Source organism: Amphiprion ocellaris, chromosome 16 (assembly GCF_022539595.1).
Source record: "Amphiprion ocellaris isolate individual 3 ecotype Okinawa chromosome 16, ASM2253959v1, whole genome shotgun sequence".
NCBI lineage: Eukaryota > Metazoa > Chordata > Actinopteri > Pomacentridae > Amphiprion > Amphiprion ocellaris.
Window position 1 is genome coordinate 30,951,291 of NC_072781.1, and position 24,363 is coordinate 30,975,653.

General features: G+C 37.8%; 3 protein-coding genes and 1 non-coding gene across 4 annotated transcripts; 1 reads left to right on the forward strand and 3 right to left on the reverse strand.

Moving 5' to 3' along the window:
• Positions 1 to 967: 967 nt before the first annotated feature.
• Positions 968 to 5,056, reverse strand: LOC111583964 (cytochrome c oxidase assembly protein COX20, mitochondrial). The gene is made up of 4 exons (XM_055018287.1): positions 4,896 to 5,056; positions 3,865 to 3,979; positions 2,006 to 2,069; positions 968 to 1,878 (listed from the first exon to the last, which is right to left on the reverse strand). The coding sequence occupies exons 1-4, from the start codon at positions 4,926 to 4,928 to the stop codon at positions 1,743 to 1,745; spliced, it is 348 nt and encodes a 115-aa protein (XP_054874262.1). The 5' UTR covers positions 4,929 to 5,056; the 3' UTR covers positions 968 to 1,742.
• A 1,682-nt stretch (positions 5,057 to 6,738) lies between these two features.
• On the reverse strand, positions 6,739 to 6,810 carry trnae-uuc (transfer RNA glutamic acid (anticodon UUC)). The gene has a single exon. It is a non-coding gene; the product is annotated as a tRNA-Glu (tRNA).
• Positions 6,811 to 7,586: 776 nt separating this feature from the next.
• On the forward strand, positions 7,587 to 11,775 carry lhb (luteinizing hormone subunit beta). The gene is made up of 4 exons (XM_023293213.3): positions 7,587 to 7,700; positions 7,797 to 7,870; positions 9,563 to 9,681; positions 11,435 to 11,775. Exons 2-4 carry the CDS (start codon positions 7,804 to 7,806, stop codon positions 11,666 to 11,668), a joined length of 420 nt encoding a protein of 139 aa, XP_023148981.1. The 5' UTR covers positions 7,587 to 7,700; positions 7,797 to 7,803; the 3' UTR covers positions 11,669 to 11,775.
• A 368-nt stretch (positions 11,776 to 12,143) lies between these two features.
• LOC111583962 (high-affinity choline transporter 1-like) lies at positions 12,144 to 23,649 on the reverse strand. Its single transcript, XM_023293212.3, has 8 exons — positions 23,374 to 23,649; positions 21,634 to 21,747; positions 20,719 to 20,874; positions 18,312 to 18,460; positions 17,126 to 17,269; positions 15,992 to 16,145; positions 15,414 to 15,631; positions 12,144 to 14,672 (listed from the first exon to the last, which is right to left on the reverse strand). Exons 1-8 carry the CDS (start codon positions 23,555 to 23,557, stop codon positions 14,121 to 14,123), a joined length of 1,671 nt encoding a protein of 556 aa, XP_023148980.2. The 5' UTR covers positions 23,558 to 23,649; the 3' UTR covers positions 12,144 to 14,120.
• Positions 23,650 to 24,363: the final 714 nt, after the last annotated feature.

The following is a 24,363-nucleotide window of genomic DNA, read 5'->3' on the forward strand; positions in this document are numbered from 1 at the left end:
TATCTTTTTACAAAACATTATAAACAACCTGAAATTTCTTAAGAAAATTCAGTTTCAGCAACTTACAGATCACAGAGTTTCTACTAAGACACAAAATATTTAGTGACAGCTTTCTGGAACTGAATGATATAGTATTTCACATTATGATAAAAACAAGAAAAAAACAAGAAAAATAAGACAAAATATTACAAAAATGAGACACAAAATGACAAAAATGAGATGCAAAACAACAAAAAAATGGGACAAACCACATGAAAGAAAACAAAAAAAGAGAAAAAATTAGAGAAAAAGTTGCAAAGCGACAAAAAAAATGGACAAACGAGACAAAAAATGACAAAAGCGAGAAACAAAATGCCAAAAATAAAACAATAAACACAAGCGAGACAAAAAGGTAACACAAAATGACAAGAAACAGAAAAAAACCGACAAAAACATGCGACAAATGACAGAAGTCAGACCAAAAACAAGACAAAATATTACAAAAATGAGAGACAAAATGACAAAAGAACAATGAGCAATCTAGTATTTTACTTTATGATCAAAACAACTTATCATGGTCAAGAAATAATTTAAAATTTATAGTTTTACAAATTTAAAATCTGCAGTTAACATCTTCTCTGTAATTTTTATACTTTTTAAAGTCGTCCCACGGGCCGGATTGGATCCTCTAGCGGGCTGGTTTTGGCCCGCAGGCCACATGTTTGACACCCCTGATGTAAAGGGTTATTGTGTTGATCATTCAAGCTCCGCAGAAAGACAGCATGATGCCTTCATAGTCATATTGGTAAAAAAGTTCAGTGAACAATTATATAAAGTGAGACGTGTTATGATCTCTTACCTGAAATCTGTAGAAATTCGAGTCAGCTTTTCTTCTGCTGGTTTCTATTGATTCTACTGATCTCTGCTTCAAATAACTGGTAAGACTTGAAATTACATAATTAGCTAAATATCACACACGACAATTAACTTCCTCGGGCCATTTTATTAAGATTCATTTTAATAATTTATTTGTTCACAAAAAGAAAAACACACAAAAAATGATTAAATCAGCAAGATTATTTGTAAATTTTGAGGTTGATTAGATGCTGAATCACAAATATGCTGCTCTGTTCTGTGTGTAACGAAACCTTCAGGACAAACATCATCGACACATCCAGATGTTTAGTTTGTCTTACTTATTTGCTGTTTTCAAAAACATCTAAAGCCCATTATGACAATGATTCATTCATTCACTCGCGTGCTAGTTCCAAAAGTGACACAACTAACTGAAATCAACACATTGGTAAGTGTTTTTGACATTACATAGAGGCTGATGTGTCGAGTGAATGTTTGGACAGAAGGAAAGAGTTTGTGGAATCAGGGTTTTGGTGAATTTAACCTGGTTAATGGATGGAGCATTTAAAAAACAGGAAATTCCACAGATTTTTTTATTATTAATTGAAGAGCAGGATACACAGTATGAGCAGCTTTGCCTCCCAGTCAATATAAGGTTTGGATTTGAGGGACTGAGTTTGGAGTTTCAGGTACATTAAAATGTATCACTTCATTGAGAAAACGGTCATTTTGCAAACAGAAACTATATTTAATGAGTTCCTCGACAACAAACAACAAAAATAAGATCCATAAAATGTTGGTTTTCAGTATTTTCCATGATGTGTACAGTCAGAGTCAGTTCAGTCTGTTTACCCTCACAGTGTTCTCCAAATCCTCACGGAAAACATGGAGGAGTTCAGTGCTGGAGGTCACGGAGTGCCTGAAGGCGTCTCTTTGTTTGTGGGGTCTCGGACCGTTCCTTCATACACCACTTTGTTCTTTAAGCCTTCCTGGATGAACCTCTGCTGCATGCGTAGTTTAGCGTTGTTTATCCTGCAGTAAAACCTGGAGAGACAGAGACAGATACGGAAGAGTTTCTATTATAAACAAGCCAATGTTGTGACAGCAAGTCAGAAAGCAAGATCTACTTTCTGAAGTACCTTCAATACGTCTAAGTGTACTGAAAACCTACCAGGAACCAAGTGTGGTGACCATAAAACCTGCAAATCCTACGTCGAAAGACCTCTTAACCCGACCTGAGGACAAAAGGACAGAGTGGTGTTTAGAGTTTAAATACACAGGAAACCAACATGCATGAAGCATTCCTGTAACGTCACCTTAACTGCTGTGAATACTGTAAATAGTTTACTGTATTTCTCACCATTTTATCAGTAAAGATGTCACCTGTCGGAAAAAAAATACGATCTGCAGACAGAAAACTGACGGTTATCAAAGTTATTGTAGAAGCTGCTCAAGTGTGTGTAGATAGCATGAAATAAACTGGTGAAGTCGGTGCTTTTACACTGAAATAAATGATTCAGAATGGGAAAAAAAGGGTTCATAAACTGCATCAAATTGGAGGTAAAATTGCAGATAATCAGAGAGCCGCACTTATGGAAAGAAAATACTGAGATGTTGAGAGTAAAGTTGCATATTCAGAGAGAGAATAAAGCTAAAATCTTTGCAAAAAGAGTTAGAATACAACAAGAAAGTTGTAATTTTACGGTAAAATGCAGTTTTTAGAACTACACATGAAGTCACATTTTGTAAAATTCCAACTTTGCATCAGAATTTTGAAACCTTTTCAAGTAAAGTCCAGAGAACAACCGAACACTGGACAATGGAAACTGAAATCTTTGTCATTTAGTTTAATTTCTCTCTAAAGTGACTGAAATCAAAGTTTGGCCCCTAAAACACACAAATATTTGGACACACCAAGAGGTTTTGCATAATTTACTAACATAAAATAAAATGTTTTGAGATTCTCTAAAATCTCTACATCAACAGTTGGGTGACATCTTACAATATCATGTGAATTATGAATATTTTGCACTTTAAAAACCCCTGTGCAATATCTATTCCTCCACATACACTAGAATACATGCTATTCCCTTCGTCTTTCTACTTATGTGTAATCTGTGCAATACAGACAATCTGTGCTGTGAAGGAAAAACTACTCTCTTTCCCCTTACTAAGGTATTTCCTTGTAGCTGTTAGCTAAAGACATCTCAGAATATCATACAGTTCACATCTGTCAACTACAGTCACCTTAAATCATCCTGTAGATCCTATAGGTCACTTCAAATCAACCCTGTTCCTATTTCCTTCTCTTGAACTAAGGCAGTGAGCATGTTCAGGCCTTCTCTCCCCTTAACATGGCCATGAGAAAGACAGAAGTTAAGAAGGAGATACATTCAAAAACAACTGCTGGAGAAAGAAGATGTGTCAGGACTCCCTGACCTGGTCAAGATTGGATATTGTTTAATCTGACATGTCTGAGCAGATAAGATGTCCCCATGTTAGGCTGTAATATAAATCTGACATTCCTCCCAACCCAATATATACCCAAAGGTCAAAGCGAATCCTAAGAGCTGGTACTGGCCAAGCACATGATCTGTTTCTTTGTTGTATCACTTCTCTTGATATATCAGTAAACCTTATTCTCAGGTTTAGCCACCTGAGTCTCCAGTGTGTCTTTGTATCTGCCTCCTCATCGTTCTCTTGATGAAATTCCACAACATGTGCAAAAACAGTACTCTATCAGTATTTCTATTCATCAGAAAATCTGTGCGATAATGTTATTTTTTAGAACTAGTGCTTATGTATTTTTTGGTTCATTGTCTTTGCTGCGGTAACACTGCAAATGTCCCTACTGTGGGATTAATAAAGGGTTATCTTATCGGATATTATTTTACAATCAGGCCATGAAAAGAAGTGCACATTTTTTGTGAGGCACTTTGTAACTCCAGTTTTGAAAGATACTATAGCAATAAAGACTATTATTATCAATGTTATTGCCATTAAACAGTGAAAGACTCAAATAAGACTCACTGGTAGCCAGAAAGTAAAGCAGGCCAGCAGCTAGTGAGCCTCCAGCTCCGTGCAGGATGGCTTCTCTGGCACATGGAATTTTCTGGACATCCAGGATCCCCATCAACCTAAAACCCTGAAAATAAACAAACAGAAGTAGATATTAAAGTCTCACAAGAACTCCAACCATCTTCATCCCTCTTAGTTTATGTGTTATTTAGCGAGGGAAAAGATATAATTTGTGTATGTTGTCCAGAGAGCATTGATTAAATTTTTATGTTCATAGCAAAAATAAATCCCTAAATCATGGCATGAAATATGTCTTCACAGTTTAGTACTAGATGTAAATATATTCCACTAATAATAGACTGTATACAGGCTGTGGTTTTAGTTACACATTACACCTAAAAAAAGACTAAACTAAAACATTTGGAGTTGGGTAACAACAGCAAATAAGTCGGGTCATGTTTCAGTCAAATATCGGGCTTTGTGTTAAATATTTTCTAAGTCGATTTTATTTTAGGATGACATACTATTTTGAAATATCTCTTAGCTACTATCTGCGATATGAGTTTCGTGTCTGTTTTCTATTTAATCGTAAAATGTTAAATTTTCGAACAGAGTCTGGTATGACTGATGGAGGTTTTCCACTGTAGCTATAGCTAGCTTTACTACCTCAAAAGTTAATCTTTCAACCTGGTCACACTGCTTGAATTTAGCTTTATGCTGTTAATTCCCGTACAGTTAAATTAACCCAGAGTTTGTTATCTCTACATAAATAAACAACTCAGACGTAAATAAGTTTGTAATGCAGCCAAAAGCACCTACAATTGTCTGTTTCCCGTTTAAGCATCCACTCAGTTTTAGCTTTTAACGTTAGAATAACTCAATAAAACAGCAACATTTCATTTAAATCAAAATTAAAACCCAATAAAATAGTTTAACCGTTGATCATCGTTAACTGCTGTTGTTGACCTTCTGAAAACTGGAAGCTAGCAGGATTTTTCACTGTATTCCCGTTTTAAAACGTAAATCTACATTAAATTTTTTACCTTATCAGGCCTCTGTTCTTCTTCTCCTGCCATTGTACCGCCGTGGTCGTCTCCTTCTTTAAAGGGGAAGCTCAATTTATCTTAAAAAACACTCATATAATCATTTTCATAAGTGCATTGCCTTTGCGCATGCGCTTTACCTGCCGGATAGGTTCGTCCGCTATTAATCCCCGACTCGAAAACAGAGGATGAAAAACGATGGTTCCGATATACGCAGGAAAAAAATTAACATATTGTGACTTTAACGTTTTAGAAAAAGATTGAAAAGGCATACAATTGTATTTACTAGTTGGTAATATGTTATTCTATTTTTATTTTTTAATTTAAATTTAGATTTAGTTGTTTATTGGCTTTAAAAAACAGCAATATTTTTCAATTGTATGAGGAAATACGAGTCATCATAACGACGCATAATTTATAACTGAATTATTGCAGTTTAAATTTTTATATATATATATATATATATATATATATATATATATATATATATATTTTTTTTTTTTTTTTTTTTTTTTTTAAATTTTATTTGTTTTTTACATTGTTTGTCATTTTGTAAATTTGTGACAACACTGAAGCGTCATACTAAGCTAAATTTTTGCAGGTTTCTTTTGAAAATTATGCTATTATTATTATTATTATTATTATTATTATTATTATTATTATTATTATTATTATTCAATAAATGCTGCAGTTGGGCTTTGTCAGAGGATTACCGCCTCCAGCGGGCTGACTCCAACCTGGATCACAGAACTGAGAGGAGAGAAACAGATCAAACACAGACAAAGAGATTTCTTGTACAAGGGCACCCTGCTCAGCTCACGTTCTGAGGCAGAGACGCGCCGAGCAGTTCCTTATCCCTTTATTTATAATAAAGCATAGGTTACAGAACAGCAGAGGGTGGGGCGGTCCCACGCTCTGAGACAAAACATATGTGTGGTGTGAGAAGAAGAATTTTCTCGTGAGAATGAGAATGTTTAGCAGGTGAGGTGTATGTGTGTTGTGACTGTAAGCTGCATGTGTGGCAATGTGGTTACAACATACATTCTTGCGAGTGTACAGGCAAGTAGAAAACTACTGAAACTTAGCACAGAGGTATATGATCATGTGAACACTCAATTTTCTTCTAACAGGCTTCTTTATGTTTCCTTTTATTTGTAACGAAATTGTCACTCTGGGATCTATACTGACTTCTACATTGTGTTCCGGATAATTTAGATGCGGAAACTAAAAATGCTGATTCTTAAATAAAATAGATACAGTAATAAAATAAAGTTCAAGGTTGAAATCCAATGAAACCCGAGTCAAACTGCGTCATTTCAACCCATTGGGAACATTAATCCAGGAATTAAGTGGCTCCAAACGACACCGTCTCAAACAGGAAGTCATCGTGTCACCGTGATCCTCCTTTAACCAAACAGGATCAGTTTACCAGCAGAGGATTACAGTCTTCTTCTTCCTGTAATGATGGAAGTGATTTCCACAAGCTATTATGATAAATAGAATGCAGTCTGTTTGAGGCTTAAAATAAAGGTAAACATATATAATTTAAAGAAAAAAGATTCTGAGGGGGGAAAATGATTAAAAGTCGAGATATAGTGAGACGTATATTCAGTTCCGTAAAGATAAAGTGAAATAGAATAAAATATAATTGCCTGGTGTAAGCTCATTGCACATTAAATGAACAATTAGTAAGTAAGGTGACTGCTGAATATTCGAAGAAGGAAACTTCGGGGATCGTATTTAAATTCTACAATTCATATACATGATTTCAATTATTTTGTTGCTCACATGCTGTATTTCCTGTATTATATCCTTCCACTTTCCACAACGGGAAAAACTGTCGTTCCCATACCGGGAGTCGAACCCGGGCCGCCTGGGTGAAAACCAGGAATCCTAACCGCTAGACCATATGGGACCTGTCTGAACTACTATCGTCATCCCAAATCTGGTTAAAAACAACACTTGTTTTTGTCGCTTTTCTTTTACATATTTTAGCAAAAGTGTCATGATTTACCATCAATCTGCACATTATTCCCAGTTTAAAGAAGCACATCATTTCTGCTGCTGCGTGGAGCCGCAGGTTTTTATTAAACAGAATTTGGATGAGTTTTATTAGCAAGTACACATGAAAACTTTGACTTTTGGTGCGATAACAGCAGACACAGGCCAAATAAACACTAACTGTAAAAGATAATTAATCACAGTAGTTGTATTAGTTCTCGTAGGTTTCTTTTAGCAAACAGAAGTCAATTGGGAAAACAAACAAACAAAAAAAACAACAGAAAATAAGAACAGTCACATCCACTGACATAGTTCATGAAAGGAGGATTTATTCAGCATATTTTCTACTGAATATTATGTAGTAAAGATCGATATTTTCTCGGTATTAAAATTGCAGTGTTGTGTTCATTTACAGTAGGTGACTTTTTCATTTTCCCTAATTGTTGAACACCTTTCTTTATATTTGCAAGAGTTGGACTCAAACAACAGACTGCAGACTAATATAAGCAAATAAAACTTACCTGAACAACTACTATTTACTGATAAATTTCCCCCAAATGTCCAATGAAAACCCACGTTTCAAGGCCTTCCACTTGAGAAGAGTGTAACAGGATGTAAAAACGGTACAAACTAATCCCCGGGATCAATAAAGATTTAAAACCAGACCATCTTTCTTCCTTTTAACAAAAACAGGTGATCAGGACTGAAGCAGTGAAATCCAATATGAGCTTGTTTGGACACCAGACTCCTGCTGATATAAAAACTGATTCTGCTGAGCTCAGAGCACTGCTGCAGACCACAGAGGTAAGACCTGATTCATCTAAATGTTTCTCTGACTGTTGTTTATTTCACATCATAGTTGACTGAATTACTGATTAACCGACTAAGTGTCCCCTGCAGCAGAGAGATGTTGCCCCTGGTGTTGAGTTTGTTTCTGGGAGCTTTATCTTCCGTGTGGCCGCTGGCTCCAGCAGGTAAAGAGAACAGATTTTAACTTATGACAGAATTACACTGAAATAAGGTTTTATTTTCACAAAAAAAAGCAAATGTCCTGCTAATAATTTAGCATTTTATTGTTAAAAATGTATGTTTTTTGTAAGAAATTAAGAACAAAAGAGCATTAACTCTGTCTTCTCAACCAACGAAACACTCAATAACACTGACTATCACTTGCTGTCATTTTCTGACATGATGAACTCTGACACGCTGAATTACAGTTGAATAATGGAGAAAAGTCACACATTTACACCAAATATTTGTAAGTAACGCATCATTTATCTTGTCCACAGCTTCAGCCTATTTAGGAATAACATTGTACGTATTCATTTTATGCTCATTTAAAACATTTTGTCCTTTGTTGTAATCACATTACAGATAAATTCAGTTGTACACTGTGTTGATTTACAGCTTAAGTTTTTTTGATGTTCTCTAAACGCTTAAGATCCATCTTTATATTTGCAAGACTCAAATTAAAGTCTGCAGAAAAAACAAACAAGCAAACCAACTAAATAAAACTTGCTTTTATAACTTTTACTGATGCATTTTCCCTAAAAGTCAAATGAGAAGCTGCATTTCAGCAGTGAGTACATGATATGTATGAATGAGTTATCCTGTAAGGGTGGAAATAATGCAAAAGTTCATACAAATGTGCAATAAAGATCACAAATACTAACACTTTACTAATGTAGTAATGTTCCCACAATTACAAGAGACATCAATGAAAAAAATAATACCAAAAAAAAACCAGATTTAAATTTCATTTTAGCTGTTTATTAGAGATTTAGTTTGGTCATCAGGGGGGTGGAACAAGAGAAAAGTGATATTTGAGGGGAACTCCAGACTTATTTGGTACTTTAAAAAATATTTCCAAACATTCTTTTCTCCCAGTTTTTTTTTTTCCCCCAGATTTAGTCTCAAGTAAATTTACACAACAACTGGATGTTTTAATATTCTGTACATGGATTATTTGTTCCATGCATAACATTTTAAATAATTATTATTTTGCATGGAGCGTATGTCCCACAATAACCTTGTTAGCAAAACTTTTTTAGCTGGTAGAAGAAGAAGAAAACAGTGAATCACATGAAACACTGGAATTAACATCATCAAACAGTTTTCCTAAAGAATGTGTAGAGCAAAGCTATGTCCTCTCTTGCATTTTTCATATTTTCATCTCATTGTCAGCCTTGATTGAATGTCTCACTCTACCTCATATTATCAGGATCAGACTAATTCTTTGGACTGTTTTCCATCAGTCAGTTTGTCCTCTTGGTCAGCAGTAACAGCAGCTAAATATCTAGCTTCTACTGCTGAGAAAAAGATCACATTAGCATGGATTAGCAACCCTGTTACTGTGATTAGAGTAGGGTTAGCAAACAACACAGAAAACATGGAATAAAAATGCTACCATTGATGTGGAAGCTTAGCCAATCAAGCCTTTGATAGTTTATTACCTATTATTGATGAATATGGAGCAGAAAATTGTAAAAGAGAAGGTTTATTTTTCAAAACTTTGAAGCCCAAATGTCCTCCAATCCTGCAGTGATCCTAGTAGAAGAAGCTCTTCACTCTAAGCTAACTTGTTAACAGGACCACTGCGTTTTCAGTTTCTTCTGGATGCTACATTATTCATATTTTAACCAAACTCTAACACTTCCCACCTCCAGCGGCCTTCCAGCTGCCGCTCTGCCAGCTCATCAACCAGACGGTGTCTCTGGAGAAGGAGGGATGTCCTCGGTGTCACCCGGTGGAAACCACCATCTGCAGCGGACACTGCGTCACCAAGGTACTGTTGGTGATGAAGCAAAAGGAGAGAAATGAAATGAAAGACAGTCACTGTCAATGACAAATGAAATTAATTTCTTTCCTTAATAGGAGAAACAGCTGCAGTGTGAAAGGAAAACACATTAGTGGCTTTAAAGTTAAGGTTACACTTGATAAATTAACATCGTGTGTATTTAGGATTTTTTTTGGAAGGTTTTTACTCATTTTTGGAAAATATTTACAAGAATTTTCTTGCCAAATTTGAGGGATTTAAAAAAAAAATAAAACTTTTAAAGGAAACTTTTAAGGAATTATTGGAATTTTCTTAACAAAGGTTTTGCAAATTTTCAGAAATTTGGGGCAATTTTTTGCTGAATTTTTGGAATTTTTTCAGACAAGGAAACAAGATTTTTTGGTGCCCATAAATGAAGACAACAGGATGGTTAAAACAAAGGTAATATCAATCTATTTAACCAACACAGACTAAAACTTGTGTTAGTCCGTCTCTCTCCGAGCCCAGCGCTTCTTACTGAAGACATAAATCGTCCTTGAGGTCACTTCCTGCCACCTAAAGCAGCAGCTGATGACTCTCATCATCTGATCTGTCGGTACAAACAGCAGGACAGTAGATGTGAGTCTAATCCTAGTGGCAAACCCTGCAAGATGCAGTGTTCTTTAGAACAGAAAACAGATGTGTAGCACTGAAATAAACCCTTACCCTAGTGGACATTTGTGTCTGCCTTCAGCACTACATGAAATATAATTGGTGCAACAAAAACAGCATAAGTCAAGCCCAGGAGACCACAAATATTAATAACAAATTCAGGAAAATTGAGCATGTGTTTGGCCTGTTGCCATGGCGATAACCATCCATAGACTGTGCAACAGGAAGAAAGTGAAGCAGCAGTAATAAAGACATGTTTGCAAACTGCAGAAACATTTGGATAATTGAACTGGACAAAAAGAAATGTCACCTATTTGGCCTTAATAAATGTCCATAAACACTCCAGCTGTATTGTCACACTGACCCATTCTACAATTCTACAATTCTACAATTTCATTTAGCAGACGCTTTTATCCAAAGTGACGTACATCTGAGAGTAGATAAAACACAAGCAAGGATGTAGTCAGGAGAAATCAACCTGAATAAGAGCCACAGAACAACTTCAAGTGTGATAATAGGACCTTGGTGGCTACAGGCAGTGGGGACACAATAAGATTTTTTATTTTTACTTTTTTGCAGTCTGTCAAGTGCAAAGGTGTTCAGTGAAGCGCTGGGTTTTTAGTGTTTTCTTAAAGACTGTGAGAGACACTGCAGATCGAATAGAGTTTGGTAACTCGTTCCACCACCAGGGAACCACAGAAGAGCAGAGTCTAGCTATGGATCGAACCTGTTGTGGTGTTTGTATGGAGCAGGAGGGAGTGTAGACCTGAATGAGAGAGTTCAGGTAGGAGGGAGCTGTTTTCATTCTGAGGTCTTTTCCCCAAAAAACACCTCATGTGTGATAACAGTCAAAGAAAAGGTGAAACTTGCATGAACAATGGATGTACACTTCTCAGAAATCCCACTAATTCATGACAGTGTGACAATAAACCTGCATGTACGAAACAGGACTCCTGAAACTGGATTCAAAATTGGATTCAGTCGGTTTGTTTTCATCAGATTTCTGAGCTTTTGTCGCTTTCTACTCAGGTGTAGCAACTTTTTAGTTGACTCTGGGATTGTCTACATCCTCTTTGTGTGTTAATGTTGTGTTACTCTTGTTTCCCTCCAGGATCCAGTCATCAAGACGCTGTTCAGCAACGTCTTCCAACATGTGTGCACCTACCAGGACCTGTACTACAAGACGTTTGAGCTTCCTGACTGTCCTCCAGGTGTAGATCCGACCGTCACCTACCCGGTGGCCCTGAGCTGCCACTGTGGCGGATGTGCCATGGACGTGTCTGACTGCACGTTCGAGAGTCTGCAGCCTGACTTCTGCATGAATGACATCCCTTTCTACTACTAGTCTAATCCAACAGCAGCTTGAAGCACATTTAAACACCTCAGATGTAGTGTGTAGAAATTGGTAGAAGTGTTTCTGTGTCTTGTGCAAATAAACTTAAGGATTAAACACTCCAAATATTTAATGAAACTTCTTTTATAGGTAAATATAGCTACTCACTGAGGTTACTGACTACCTCCAGCAGCCTGCAGGGGGCAGCAGCAGAACACTGGAATATTAAATCTGCAATATATCAACATGATCAAAACACTTTAAACCCTAACTTAACATTGTACATTCTAAACTACTTAGTTTGTAAGGCTGCAGGTTATTCTGAATATCAGGTTTTTAGATGTCAAAGAATACGTAAATATTAACATCAAAACAAGCAAAAGATGCCAAATAGAGATGCAAATACTGACTAATTGATCAGTTAGCTGCCAGCTGCTAAATTAATTACCAACTTCTGTGATAGTTCTTTGAGGAAAAAAAAGCAAAATTCTCTGATTCCAGCAATTTAATTGTGATATTTTCTGGTTTATTTCCTCCTATTTGACAGTAATCGGAAAATCTGACATTTGAGGATGTTATCTGAAGTTTTGTAAAACACTGATCAACATTTTCCACCATTTTCTGACAGTTATTAGACCACATAACTGATTGATTTATCTAGAAAATAAAAGTCAGATTACTCACCAATGAATACAGTGGCCAGGTACAGCCCAACAGCCAATCAGGAGTCACTTTAGGGACAACATGGCCCTAATCTAATATCCTCTGTGTACCTTTTGCCTCTTTAAAACAACACCACACAACACTGTCTTCATGTTCTCTGTATGTTTAGTAGGATTTGGATTTTGAAGGTTTTTAGCTGTCTTCTCATCTCCTCTGTCCTTCTCCTCTGACTTTTTATGTGGAACTGGAAATCGATCAAACATTTCAAATCCTACAAATCTGAGAGAGAAGCTATGAGCAAGGATGCAGGGTGTTTAACTCCGTTGCAGTAGTCTTTTCTGCACCTAAAAGAGGTGCAACATAGCTGGAATTCACAATGTCAGCAGCAGGACTGAGAAATGTGTAGAAAAAATACATCAGTTAATCATAACATATGTTCCTCAATTTACTACCATTTTTGTGTAAAAAACCCCCACATAATTTGGATGTTCTTATCACATTTTACCACTTTGTGTACCAAATTTTGCAACAACAAAATGGACAGATGTGCTACACATTATGTTTAACTGATGCTGCAAGGAGGTCTTATTTTGTTAAAGGCCTGTTGCTTTCAACTTCTTTCTCCTCATATTCCGACTAAGAAATAAAAAGAAGAATCAAGGTTGTAGAAACTAAGAAATGAGAAGAGGGGAGGATTACAGGAAAAACAGGATAAGACAAAAAGTGCTGGACCGCAAAGGTAGGAAACTCAAAAACAACCTGGCTGCGTGATGAATCGGAAGTAAAAGTACTGAGGGAAATAACTGGGTAAGCAGATGCAGGTGGGAGTGTGAATGAATTAAAATTATTCTTTAAGTAGCAGCTTTCTTTGACAAAGTTCTAATAAAGCAGCGGTTCTTTGTGTCAGGGTTGGGTGAGAACACATAGCTACCAATGATAAAAAGCTGACAGCTGGAATGAACGAATGCTCCACACCCAGGACCGTTTGTTTCTGTATCTGGTTATATTTAGTTTACAGCAGGTCTTCGCTTTACGTCATCATCGACCTATGGCGTTTCGTGGTTACGTCGCCATCTCCCATAAAGTTATTAAAAAAAGTCTTGTTCCATCATTCCAACGTGTGGCGTTTGCGACGTTAAAACAAATTTCGCGCATCCCAGCAGACTTCGGATGAAGGCAAGGGACACCATGGACAGATCACCAATCTATCGCAGGGCTAGACATAGAAACAAACCATCACACTCACATTCACACCTACAGACAGTTTAGAATCACCAGTTAAACTCAGCATGTTTTTGGACTGTGGGAGGAAGTCGGAGTACCCACAGAAAACCCACGCATGCACAGGAAGAACATGCAAACTCCATGTAGAAAGATCCGAGCAAGGCCGGAACGCAAACTGGGGATCTTCTAGCTGCAAGGCCAAAGTGCTAACCACCACATCACTATGCAGTCCATTGCATTTAACAGTTTTATCTAATGCTCTGTGTATTCTAATGTTTTGCAATTCACTTTCTGACACCAGTTTTAACACTTGCTATAGAAATAAAGTCTTCTTGTTCTTATTCTTATTATAAGTTGAGCTCTCATGGCCACTGAAATGACCAGGTATCAGACATCTTTTTCACCAAATATTTTTCTTCATTTCTTTTTACAAGACCTACTTTCCTCCTCAAGAGAAACATTTGATCTACTGTTTCATCATCTTAAATATCTATTTTCAGCTAAATCTACATGATGTATGTGTTGTCCGGAGAGGTAGTTCCATGTTTCGTGTCCTAGTACTGATACAGTTTGATGTTCAACATGTTGATTCCAACATTGGATCTGAGACTCCTCCATTCTCACACTGAGTCTCTGAGTTTTCATGTCTCTTGGTGTCATCTGTTGGAGTCTGTGTTTGAGGTGAAACGTGGTTTTTAATTTTAAATACATCCCACTTCTCTGGTATCAGTCCTTTGTTGAAGAGGAATGATGCCAAGAAGGAAACGCCCAGTATGGTGGCAAAAACGATCAGCATGCAGATGGTCCTGATGGGAGAATACTGAACGTAAACTCCGTCCTCGAGGGTGCATCCTGGGAAGTGGATGGCAGGCGGTAATGCTAGCAATGGCTCTCCGCACAAAAGTCTGAAGAAAAACCCGACCAGAAAGCCCGAAGCGGCTCCGTAACCGTTGGAGACGTTGAAGAAGAGCACACAGACCAGCTGAGGGAACATCAGGATGTAGGCGATTTCTCCTCCCAGGACCCAGAACGCCACGACGCCGGTGTGCAGGAAGGTCAGCGACGTCCCGGCCAGTCCAAACAAGACCACGGCGATACGGATCACCCAGCGCATCTCGTTCTCTGAGGCCTACAATGTCAGAAAGAAGAAGATTGTAAAGTGTGGGAAAGAAAACCAGAAATTAGTTTTTCTATTATCCAGACCTTCATTATTTTTGGGTTGGTTGCAGTGACAGCTGCAGGGCATTAGACGTCCCTCTAACCAGCAACATGTTCCAGTTCCTCCTAGGTAATCCTAGGACACTCCCAGGACAGATGAGATAAATAATGGTTCTAGTGAGTTCTACAATAGATCCAGAACTGAGGTAATTCAGGGACTACATATTTCATCTGGCCTGGAACACCTTAGGATCCCAGGCCAGATGAGATATATAACCCTTCCAGTGAGTTCTGAGTCTCCATATCTCTGGGACTGACCCAGAACTCACTGGAGGTAGTACATATCTCATCTGGCCTGGAACGCCTTATGATCCCAGGCCAGATGAGATATATAACCCCTCCAGTGAGTTCTGGGTCGACATATCTCTGCGATAGACCCAGAACTCACTAGAGGTACTACATATCTCACCTGGCCTGGTACTCCCTTTGGATCCCTGACCAGATGAGATATGTAACCCATCTCGTGAGTTCAGGGTTTACATATCTCTGGGTTTGACCCAGAACTTACTGAAAGATCTACTTATCTCATCTGGCCTGGGAACACCTTGCATGATGATACAAGTCACCATATGTAAACTGATCTGATATATGTTTTTCATGGAGTGACCATCTGTGTTTTGTTTTTGTTTTTTTACTCATCTTTGCCTCTCACCTTGGTCCTTAGGTTCTTCTTGTAGATATTGGAGGAGAAGATGGAGGCTGAAGACAGGAGGGCGGAGTCAGTTGATGACATCACGGCGGCGGCCACAGCACCGATGCCAATGACGGAGATGTACGGTGGAGTCAGGTGGGTCAGAGCGAGAGGTAAAATCAGACCTGTTTGGCCTCGTTCAAACGGAGGCGGAGATCCGTATGAAGTCTGGTTCCAGTCTGAGAAATATTAGATTTACAAAAGACACAATGAGCCAAACTGATGCATCATTTCTACATCAGCAGGTAGAAAAAGTCTCAAAACGCTGTCACACAGGAGAACTTCCTATTGTTACATGTATTTTTTAAGTTCTGCTGATGTTCTGCAATAAACGTTCTAATTTATAAAGTTTAGATCAACCTTTTAAGGTGCAAAGATTATTTTTGATGGGTTGAGTCGACATAATAATCTTAATAATCGCATCGACCTGATGTTTTGTGTATTTTAAACTGAAACAGCTGCTTCCATTCATTTGGATGCTAGAATAATACTGTTTAAATTTCAAGTTTACAGGGGTTTTATTTATCTCTACTGTTTACCTGTTGATGCAGCCACGGCTCCGATGAGTACAGGAGGAATCCCAAATGTTGGAATGAGAAAGGCTGCAGCGTAGCATCGAAGCTTCGCCGTGGCTGATGAGGACGCTGATAACGTCCTCTGGTGGAAATCCTGGAAACCCAGATCTCCAACACTCTTGGAGAAATAAACACAAACAGCACAGTTATATTAAATACATGCAGGTCACACTAGCAATAACAGACAGGTAGAATTAAAAAAAAAAAACTTATTAAATAGAAAGGAAAAAAATATTATTCTGAACATTAATTTTGACCACTGAACACTGGATTGTTCTGTGTTTCTAAAAAATTAAGCAAAAGCATATTTTTGTTTTTATTTCTGGAAAAATATTGAAATAAGCATTTAGAAAATGAATATTAAATCAGATATTTAATATCTGTGCTGGTTGAAAGCAGAATTTAAAGTAAAATTTTGATCAATTTTGAAAATTCTCATTATATTATATTATATTATATTATACAAAAAAATTACTTAAATTATATTAAATGTTATTTAATTTAATTCATTTAAATAACCCAGTTTTATCAAAATATTCATGAAACAAATCACATTAGCTGCCATATGCATACATAATTCTGTCTCATTAATGAAATGCTTACTGACCCCAACCCCACCTATTTATACATATATATACACACACACACACACACACACACACACACACACACACACATATATATGTATATATATATATATATATATATATATATATATATATATATGTATATATATATATATATATATATATATATATATATATATATATATATATATATATATATAAAAATTAAACCAAATTTTGTTTCATTTTATTTATAATCCAGTTTTATTAAAATATCCCTGAATCAAATCAGGCATATATATATATATATATATACATAAAATTCTGTGTGTCATTAATGAAATGCTTACCGAGCATTCTGCAGAGAGCAACAAATTAGAATGCAAGGATTTATTCCCATATTAGCACTTTACAGAGTTACATGTACCAGCTTTTGTGTTTGCTTTAGTGTGTTCAGTCCTTTTCCACTGCTGCAGATCTCACTTTGATTTTAGCTCCTTTTTTGGTTTTAATTCGGCCACTAAATGCTCACCAGCAGTAGAAAGACATCGATCCACATCCAGGCTCTGTCTGCGGTCAGACTGCCGACCCAGGGAGGCTGGAAGGTGTGGTTGAAGGATGTGGTGGTGATGTCAACCGATGCCGGGCTCATGAACAGGAAAGGGACACACAGCCACTGAACAAAGACAGAGGTGCTTTAGATGTACATATAGAAGCTTCTTCCTGCTGCTCCTTCTGCTTTTCTTTAAAATTCGTCACCAGTTTGTCACTCAAAGCGTAGTTTATTAGTCACATAGAGCACACATATTTGAAAAGGGTCATAAAACGCCTTCTAGGTGTGGCTCCAGACGAAGATTTCATAAGTCAGAGGCCCCTGTTATGTCATCAGTATTATGTGTGTGCCCTTGGGCAATATATTCTTAACAGAAAACCAGTTTTACAAACAGGTAGCGACTGAGGCCGGCTCTGATTGGTGCACTAGGGTGGGGAGATTTGTTTTGCTTTCATGTGGACTCCTTCACACATGAATCTGTTGAGGTCCATGGCACAGCAGGAAATTCACAGGTGTAACTGATAACATCAGTCATAGCTCAGCTCCTCTTGGTGTCTCGTTAAATCATGACCACAAACCAGCAGAAACAACAGCAGGACGCCCTCGAAATGGAATGAAGTCATTAGAGTTGCCACAGTTAGTGGGTAGAATTCTTAATTTTGATGCTGAAAATGCATCAATATCATGTCAAAATCAGTCGTTTCCAGCTAGAATAGTCATTTACCACATTAACAATGTCTAGACTGGATTTCTGATTCTTTTAATGTTATCTTCATGGAAAAAAATGCTTTTCTTTCAAAAAAAAGGAACAAACTTTTGAACCATAATGTATGTATATGCTGGTTTATTTTTATTTTTTATACTTGCAAATTTCCCCACTGTGGGATTAATAAAGGATTAAAAAAGGAACTTTTGCTTGTATTTAGAAATGTGCTGCAGTACCCAATGAGATATAGTTTGTCAAAATGAAACAAACTTAAACGAAGTGCTGGTTTGGCTTCGCTTCACTAATCCACCTGTGCATTTACTGGTGTGACGACGTGTCGGCAGTGAAAACGGCCTTTTGTTCCACTAAACACACATGCTCGCCTCTCCACGCCATTTTTTGTCCACTAAAAACTTGCTCAGCATCCGTAAAGCAAACGGACGAGGTTGACGTACTCACAGAGGTGATGAAAATGAGAGTGAGCTGAATGATGTCGGTGTAGGCCACCGAGTAGAGACCCCCCAGCAGAGTGTAGGTGATGGCGACGGCTGCAGAGATCCAGATGCAAACAGCGTAGGACAAATCCAGGATCACACTCATAGTTACACCTGTCAAACACACACGCTGTTAGAAGATTCTCCACTCTGGAGGCCCCTGCACCAGAACTGGACTGTTTCTGGTTTAAAAACACAACTTTTGAAGGGTGCAAAAAGTGGAAGGTTCAGTGAAAATGCTACTACAAAGGTTAAAATGGATGCAGCTTTGTTGCGTTTACTTTCTGTTGCATCAAATTTGGCTGAATTGTAGCTGAGCATAAGGTTTAATACCAACTAATTAGCATCAACTCAGTATTAGGGCTGTTATTTACTCCCCTTTGAATAGCAAAAATGCAATTTTTGGGTAGAGTTTTTGTAAATCCCACTCTGGCCTGGTGATAAGGTTAACTGGGGAGACTTACTGAATTTCACAATACTTCTTTTATCCATAGAGCTGTTTATCTGGCCTCACAGTTTGGTGACTGCTATTAACTGAATTTTGGGGTGTTTCATCAGGAGCAAATTTCAAAAACTAGTCGTTGACTTTACCCCTTCAGACCAGCGTCCACTGGAATGGACATGACTAATTTTTGGGTCTACACCAATAAAAATCTGTGATTTCGTCATTTGAATAATGCTTTGTCACTTATTGGTTCCTGATTATCCAATCACAATGAAGGTATGACCGGTAACTTGAAGCAAATATTAAAAACATATCCTGTTTTTTTAAATTTAATGACATTTTATGTGCATTCAGTCATGACATACATTGTTATGGATGTGTGAAAATATTAATAAAAATTTGACCTGGCAAAAATGTTTTGTTTTTTCCCTGTATTTCTATACTGGAGAGGAGTAAAAGCTGTGTAGCTTTATGTAATAAAATCATGTGTACTAGTGTTAGAGGGTCATGAGCGATTGTGATAGTGTAGTGGAATCTTGTGTAACTGTGACAGAGGTAAGTGTCGTATAACTATGTGCAATAGTGATAGAGAGCAATGTGCAATAGCAACAAAGCGATATCTGCAATATAATCATGTGCAAATGCTAATTAATTACCGCTTGGTAGCTTGTCTTGGTCCCCCAGCTTTTGTCTGTTTGTGTGCAATATGTGTTGTTGCTTGTTGGTATGTCTCTGTTCAGTTATGGTATTAGGCTATTTGTATTTTTTATTTTTAACCTGCAAATGGGACTTGAGATGGAAAATAGCTGTATGGCTATGATCTCTCATATTTACATGTAAATGTTCATTAATACGAATATTCCCATTTTAAACAAGAGAAGCACTCAGAGTGCAGTACTCTGTCAAGGCTGCTCAGTCTTTGTATCATTTCTGAAGGATAAAATCTTCAATAAAAAATGATCTTGCACTGAGCACAGACGTGTGTTATGCATGTGAACATTATGTACAGATACAGAATCATGTGACCTAAATATGTATCAGGTGGCGGGAATTGATGGGACTCAGAAACACCCCCACAATTTAATCACTTGTTCCTTGTATCATTTCTGATGGATAAGTCCCGATAAGTCCACAGCGGTGGATTTGTAGTAGGATCATAATCATGTGATCGTCAGCAGGCAGCTGATGTAGTGTTCACTTGTTGTCATGGTTACAGTGATGCTGTGCTGCTATCTGGCAATGATACAGAAATCTTTAACAAATCCGTGGATCCAGACTATGAGCTGCATCACTGCTAAAATCTAATCACTTGGTCCTTGTGTCATTTCTGACCTTCCCTGGAAATTTCATCCAAATCCATCAATCCATTATTGAGTAATGTTGCTAACAGACAGACAGACAGACAGACAGACAGACAGACAGACAGACAGACAGACAGACAGACAGACAGACAGACAGACAGACAGACAGACAGACAGACAGACAGACAGACAAATGTACGCCGATTGTCACTTAACTCTGCCACATTCCTTGGTGGAGTAAAAATAAATAAAACATTAAAATAAAATATCAAAAAGCAACAGGATATTTTTTTTTTGTTCAGCAGAAAAAAATCTGGTCTGAAGGTGTTAAGGGGTTAAAATATTCAAATAGTACACACCAGATACCAGAGAGACATTGATTCAAGAACAGATTCAATGAATAACAGCACATAAACGTCTGCATTTGGCTGAAAACATTTCAATGCTGCATTTCAAGGCCGACAGAGTAAAGACAAACAACACTATTGCAGGATTTTGGCAAAAGAATCCCACAGTCACACATGTAAACCACCCACAGTAGGAACACATTCGACAGGAAGCAACGACACAAACATGTTTGTATGAATCAATAAGCAAAATCAATACGCGGCTGCACGAACTGTTACCTAAGCTTATCAGTGTCGATGTCACCCAGATAATTTCTGACATCAGCGGCGCCACAGACAAAAGTCCACTCAGCCCGTTTCCATACTTGATCTGGAAAGGATCCATCATGGTCACGTACTTCTTGTCCCTCATCGGTTCAGCGAAGAAAAGGCCACCTTGAATGGAAAAGTGGCTCAAGTCAGGCTGAAAACATGAATATATTCTCATTAATCTCTTCATTGTATCCAATTTTCCACAAACCAAACATAAAGCATCAACCTGCCATCAGTCTGAGGTTTTTAATGCATCCTTGAAAAGCTCTTGAACGTTGAAATGTGATTTTAAAGCAGCAAAAAACACACTGAGGAAGGTTTTCAAATCAAAGAGATATTACTTAAGATACAAATAGATGCTCTGATCAGTGGGATTTCTTAATAACTATGGTTTTATTAATGGAGATGATGTGCAGGATCACTTTCTTTTATTTCTTTTAATAGAGTACTTCGTTGCATTTATACACACTACCGTTCAAAAGTTTGGGGTCACTTAGAAATGTCCTTATTTTTGAAAGAAAAGCTGTTTTTTTAAAAGAAGATAACAGCAAATGAATGGTAAATCCAGTGTAGACATTGTTAATGTGGTAAATGACTATTGTAGCTGGAAACAGCTGATTTTTAATGGAATATCTCCATAGGGGTACAGAGGAACATTTCCAGCAACCATCACTCCTGTGTTCTAATGCTACATTGTGTTAGCTAATGGTGTTGAAAGGCTCATTGATGATTAGAAAACCCTTGTGCAGTTATGTTAGCACATGGATAAAAGTGGGAGTTTTCATGGAAAACATGAAATTGTCTGGGTGACCCCAAACTTTTGAACGGTAACGTATGGTGTACTTAAAAGTTAAACATGAGTTAAAAAAAGTCAAACCTCACCAAGAACGAAGGCCACCGTTGCCGCTAACGGCATCACGGCCCAAATCAGTCCCAGCTTTGGGTCGTAAACCGTCTCAGCAGTACCGATGATGAAGGTCCCTCCGACCCAGGTGGCTGCACAGTGCACATTTTCAAATTTATCACAAATTATTGTCCCTTTTTCAAGCATTTTTATGAATTGCTGTGCTACTGGACAACATCCATGTTGCACTGTTTGTTAAACCTGTAATACCAATGTGTTATTAACCAACACAGATTTAACAAGACAATAACAAGAGTTTTTATCAAATCAGAAAGACATGAGCAGAAATTTGACATTTGTAAATTGTATGGGTCTTGTAATCATCAGGACAAGAATCTCATTAATAACTGATATACTGACCTTGTGCAAAATTTAAAACTAAACATATCAAAAATATAAACATACTAGTCTAGATATATATAGTCACATCAGAAAGGATTCAGACCCTTTATTTTAAATAAATAAAAACATAAATTTTCCCCACCAATCTACACTCAATAAAAAGAAATGATGATGCTTTGCAGCAGTTACAGGTTCTGGGTAGAGCTGGATTTGGGGGTTGATCCCATTTTTACCTCAGGATCCATCAGATTGGATGAGAAGCATCTGTAAACTCTCATCTTCAGGTCTCTCCACAGATGTTCTCTTGGGTTTAGGCCAGTGTTTTGACTGGGCCATTTGAAAAAAAAAACCTGTTCTGAAGCCACTCAGAGTTGGAGTGTTGTGTGCTTTGGGTGAATGAGGCGCTGATTTTGAACCATTGTCCCAGTTTCAGGTCACCTCCACTCATCTTCAAGGACTTGTTTGTATTTTCCTGCATCCAACTCTGTCCCTTCTGCTGCTAAGAAACAGCCTTATAGCATGATGCTGCCACCACCATGCTTCACTTTAGGGGCAGCATTAGTCTGACTTTCTAAATGTAGGATGCTGGTATAAATCTGTCAATGGCTGATCATTTTAGTTGTCCTCTTTTCTGCTTAACATAAACCTACAACACTGAAAAGGACTTGAATTGTGCAGTAAGGCAGCCTTGCTAGAAAAAAAAACTCCCATCTTAATCACAGTGCTCATCTTCCTGCATTCAAATGTTACTATCTTTAAGGAAACATCAAAGTCACACCTTCTGCTTCGCCTCACACATGACAACTGTGACTGGTTCTAAAAAAATGCAAAAACAGCCAACCATGAATGCTGTTGAAGTGCATCCATAATGTGGTTTTCACTGGAATGGGAAGCAAAATGAAACTTGTTCAACTGACATTTTGGTTGGAGTTCTGCCCATAATTTTTTTTTCAGAACAGCACAGAATCTCTCTCCTCATACTCTCAGATTCTCTGGAATGAGATTTGACATCACAACCACACATTTTACTAACAATGTTTTCCATCTTGCTGCTCCATCAAATCTACCTTAAGTACTGCAAAAATCTCTGTGCTTCTCGTAGATTCCTGACAACGTAGAGGCACATCTCAAGAACGATTTAACCAAACTAGATCTTAACACTTTTGTAGGTGACAGATTTCAGTTTTGATTTTTAGTAAATTTGCACAAAATTTTTAAAAATCTGGGTTATTTATAGTAGACCGATGGCAAAAAATCCTAAATTAATTCAAAAATAAATCTAAGAAACATAACAGGGTCTGAATACTTTCTGACATGACTGCAAATGCAAATATAACCCACTGAGTGCTGCACAATGAAAAAAAGACAAACCTCACCTGTAGTGGTGAAGATGCCGACTACTAAGCTGATCTTCCTGTTTCCAAGCAGAGCCATGTCTGCATGGTTAGCCTGCGTCTGGTTTTCATCCCTCTTGGATTTGATGGACGCCCAGATGCCGATCCCAAGCACTAGCAGGTAGAAGACGATGGTAGCAATCAGTCCTGGGATGTTGAGAGCCATGCTGACTGTGCAGCGCAAACTGCAGAGGCTGCTCTCAGCACCGGCTCAACATGAATAACCAAGCAGGCAGATGGACCGTGTGCTCGGTTAGTAAAGGGGTGTGGCTGCAGAAAGAGGCCTCAGGGAGCAGCAGCAGCAGCCAGTATATGGAATGTAAAAGAAACCACGGGTGCACCTTTGGGTGCAGTTAAAGCATTGAGTTGCTGTGGATAGATCTCACTCAGCCTGAACATCTGGACACAACTTTTGATTCTTTTTGTGCAGTTTTACCCCACTTGTCTTTAACAATTCTACTCAAGCTCTGTCGGGTTACATTAAATATGTGATAAATGAAGGTCTTGAACAGCCCTTTTCACGTCCAGCCGCTAATCCTCGATTAGATTGAGGCCTCAGCTCTGATTTGAGCGCTCCATAAACACCTTGCTGTCTTTAAACCATTTCTGTGTATCTTTCGCTGTTTTCTTTTTATTGTCTCGCTGGAAAACAAATCAAGTCTCAGTTCTCTTGCATCAGGTTGCACCAGAATTTCTTCATACTCTGTTGCATTCATTTCACGTTCTATCTTTCAAAGCTTTGCAGGACCTGTTACTGAGAAGCATCATGCTGCTGCCACCACCATGCTTCACATCATGGTGCTGCCACCACCATGCTTCACATCATGATGCTGCCACCACCATGCTTCACATCATGATGCTGCCACCACCATGCTTCACATCATGTTGCTGCCACCACCATGCTCCACATCATGATGCTGCCACCACCATGTTTCACATCATGATGCTGCCACCACCATGTTTCACATCATG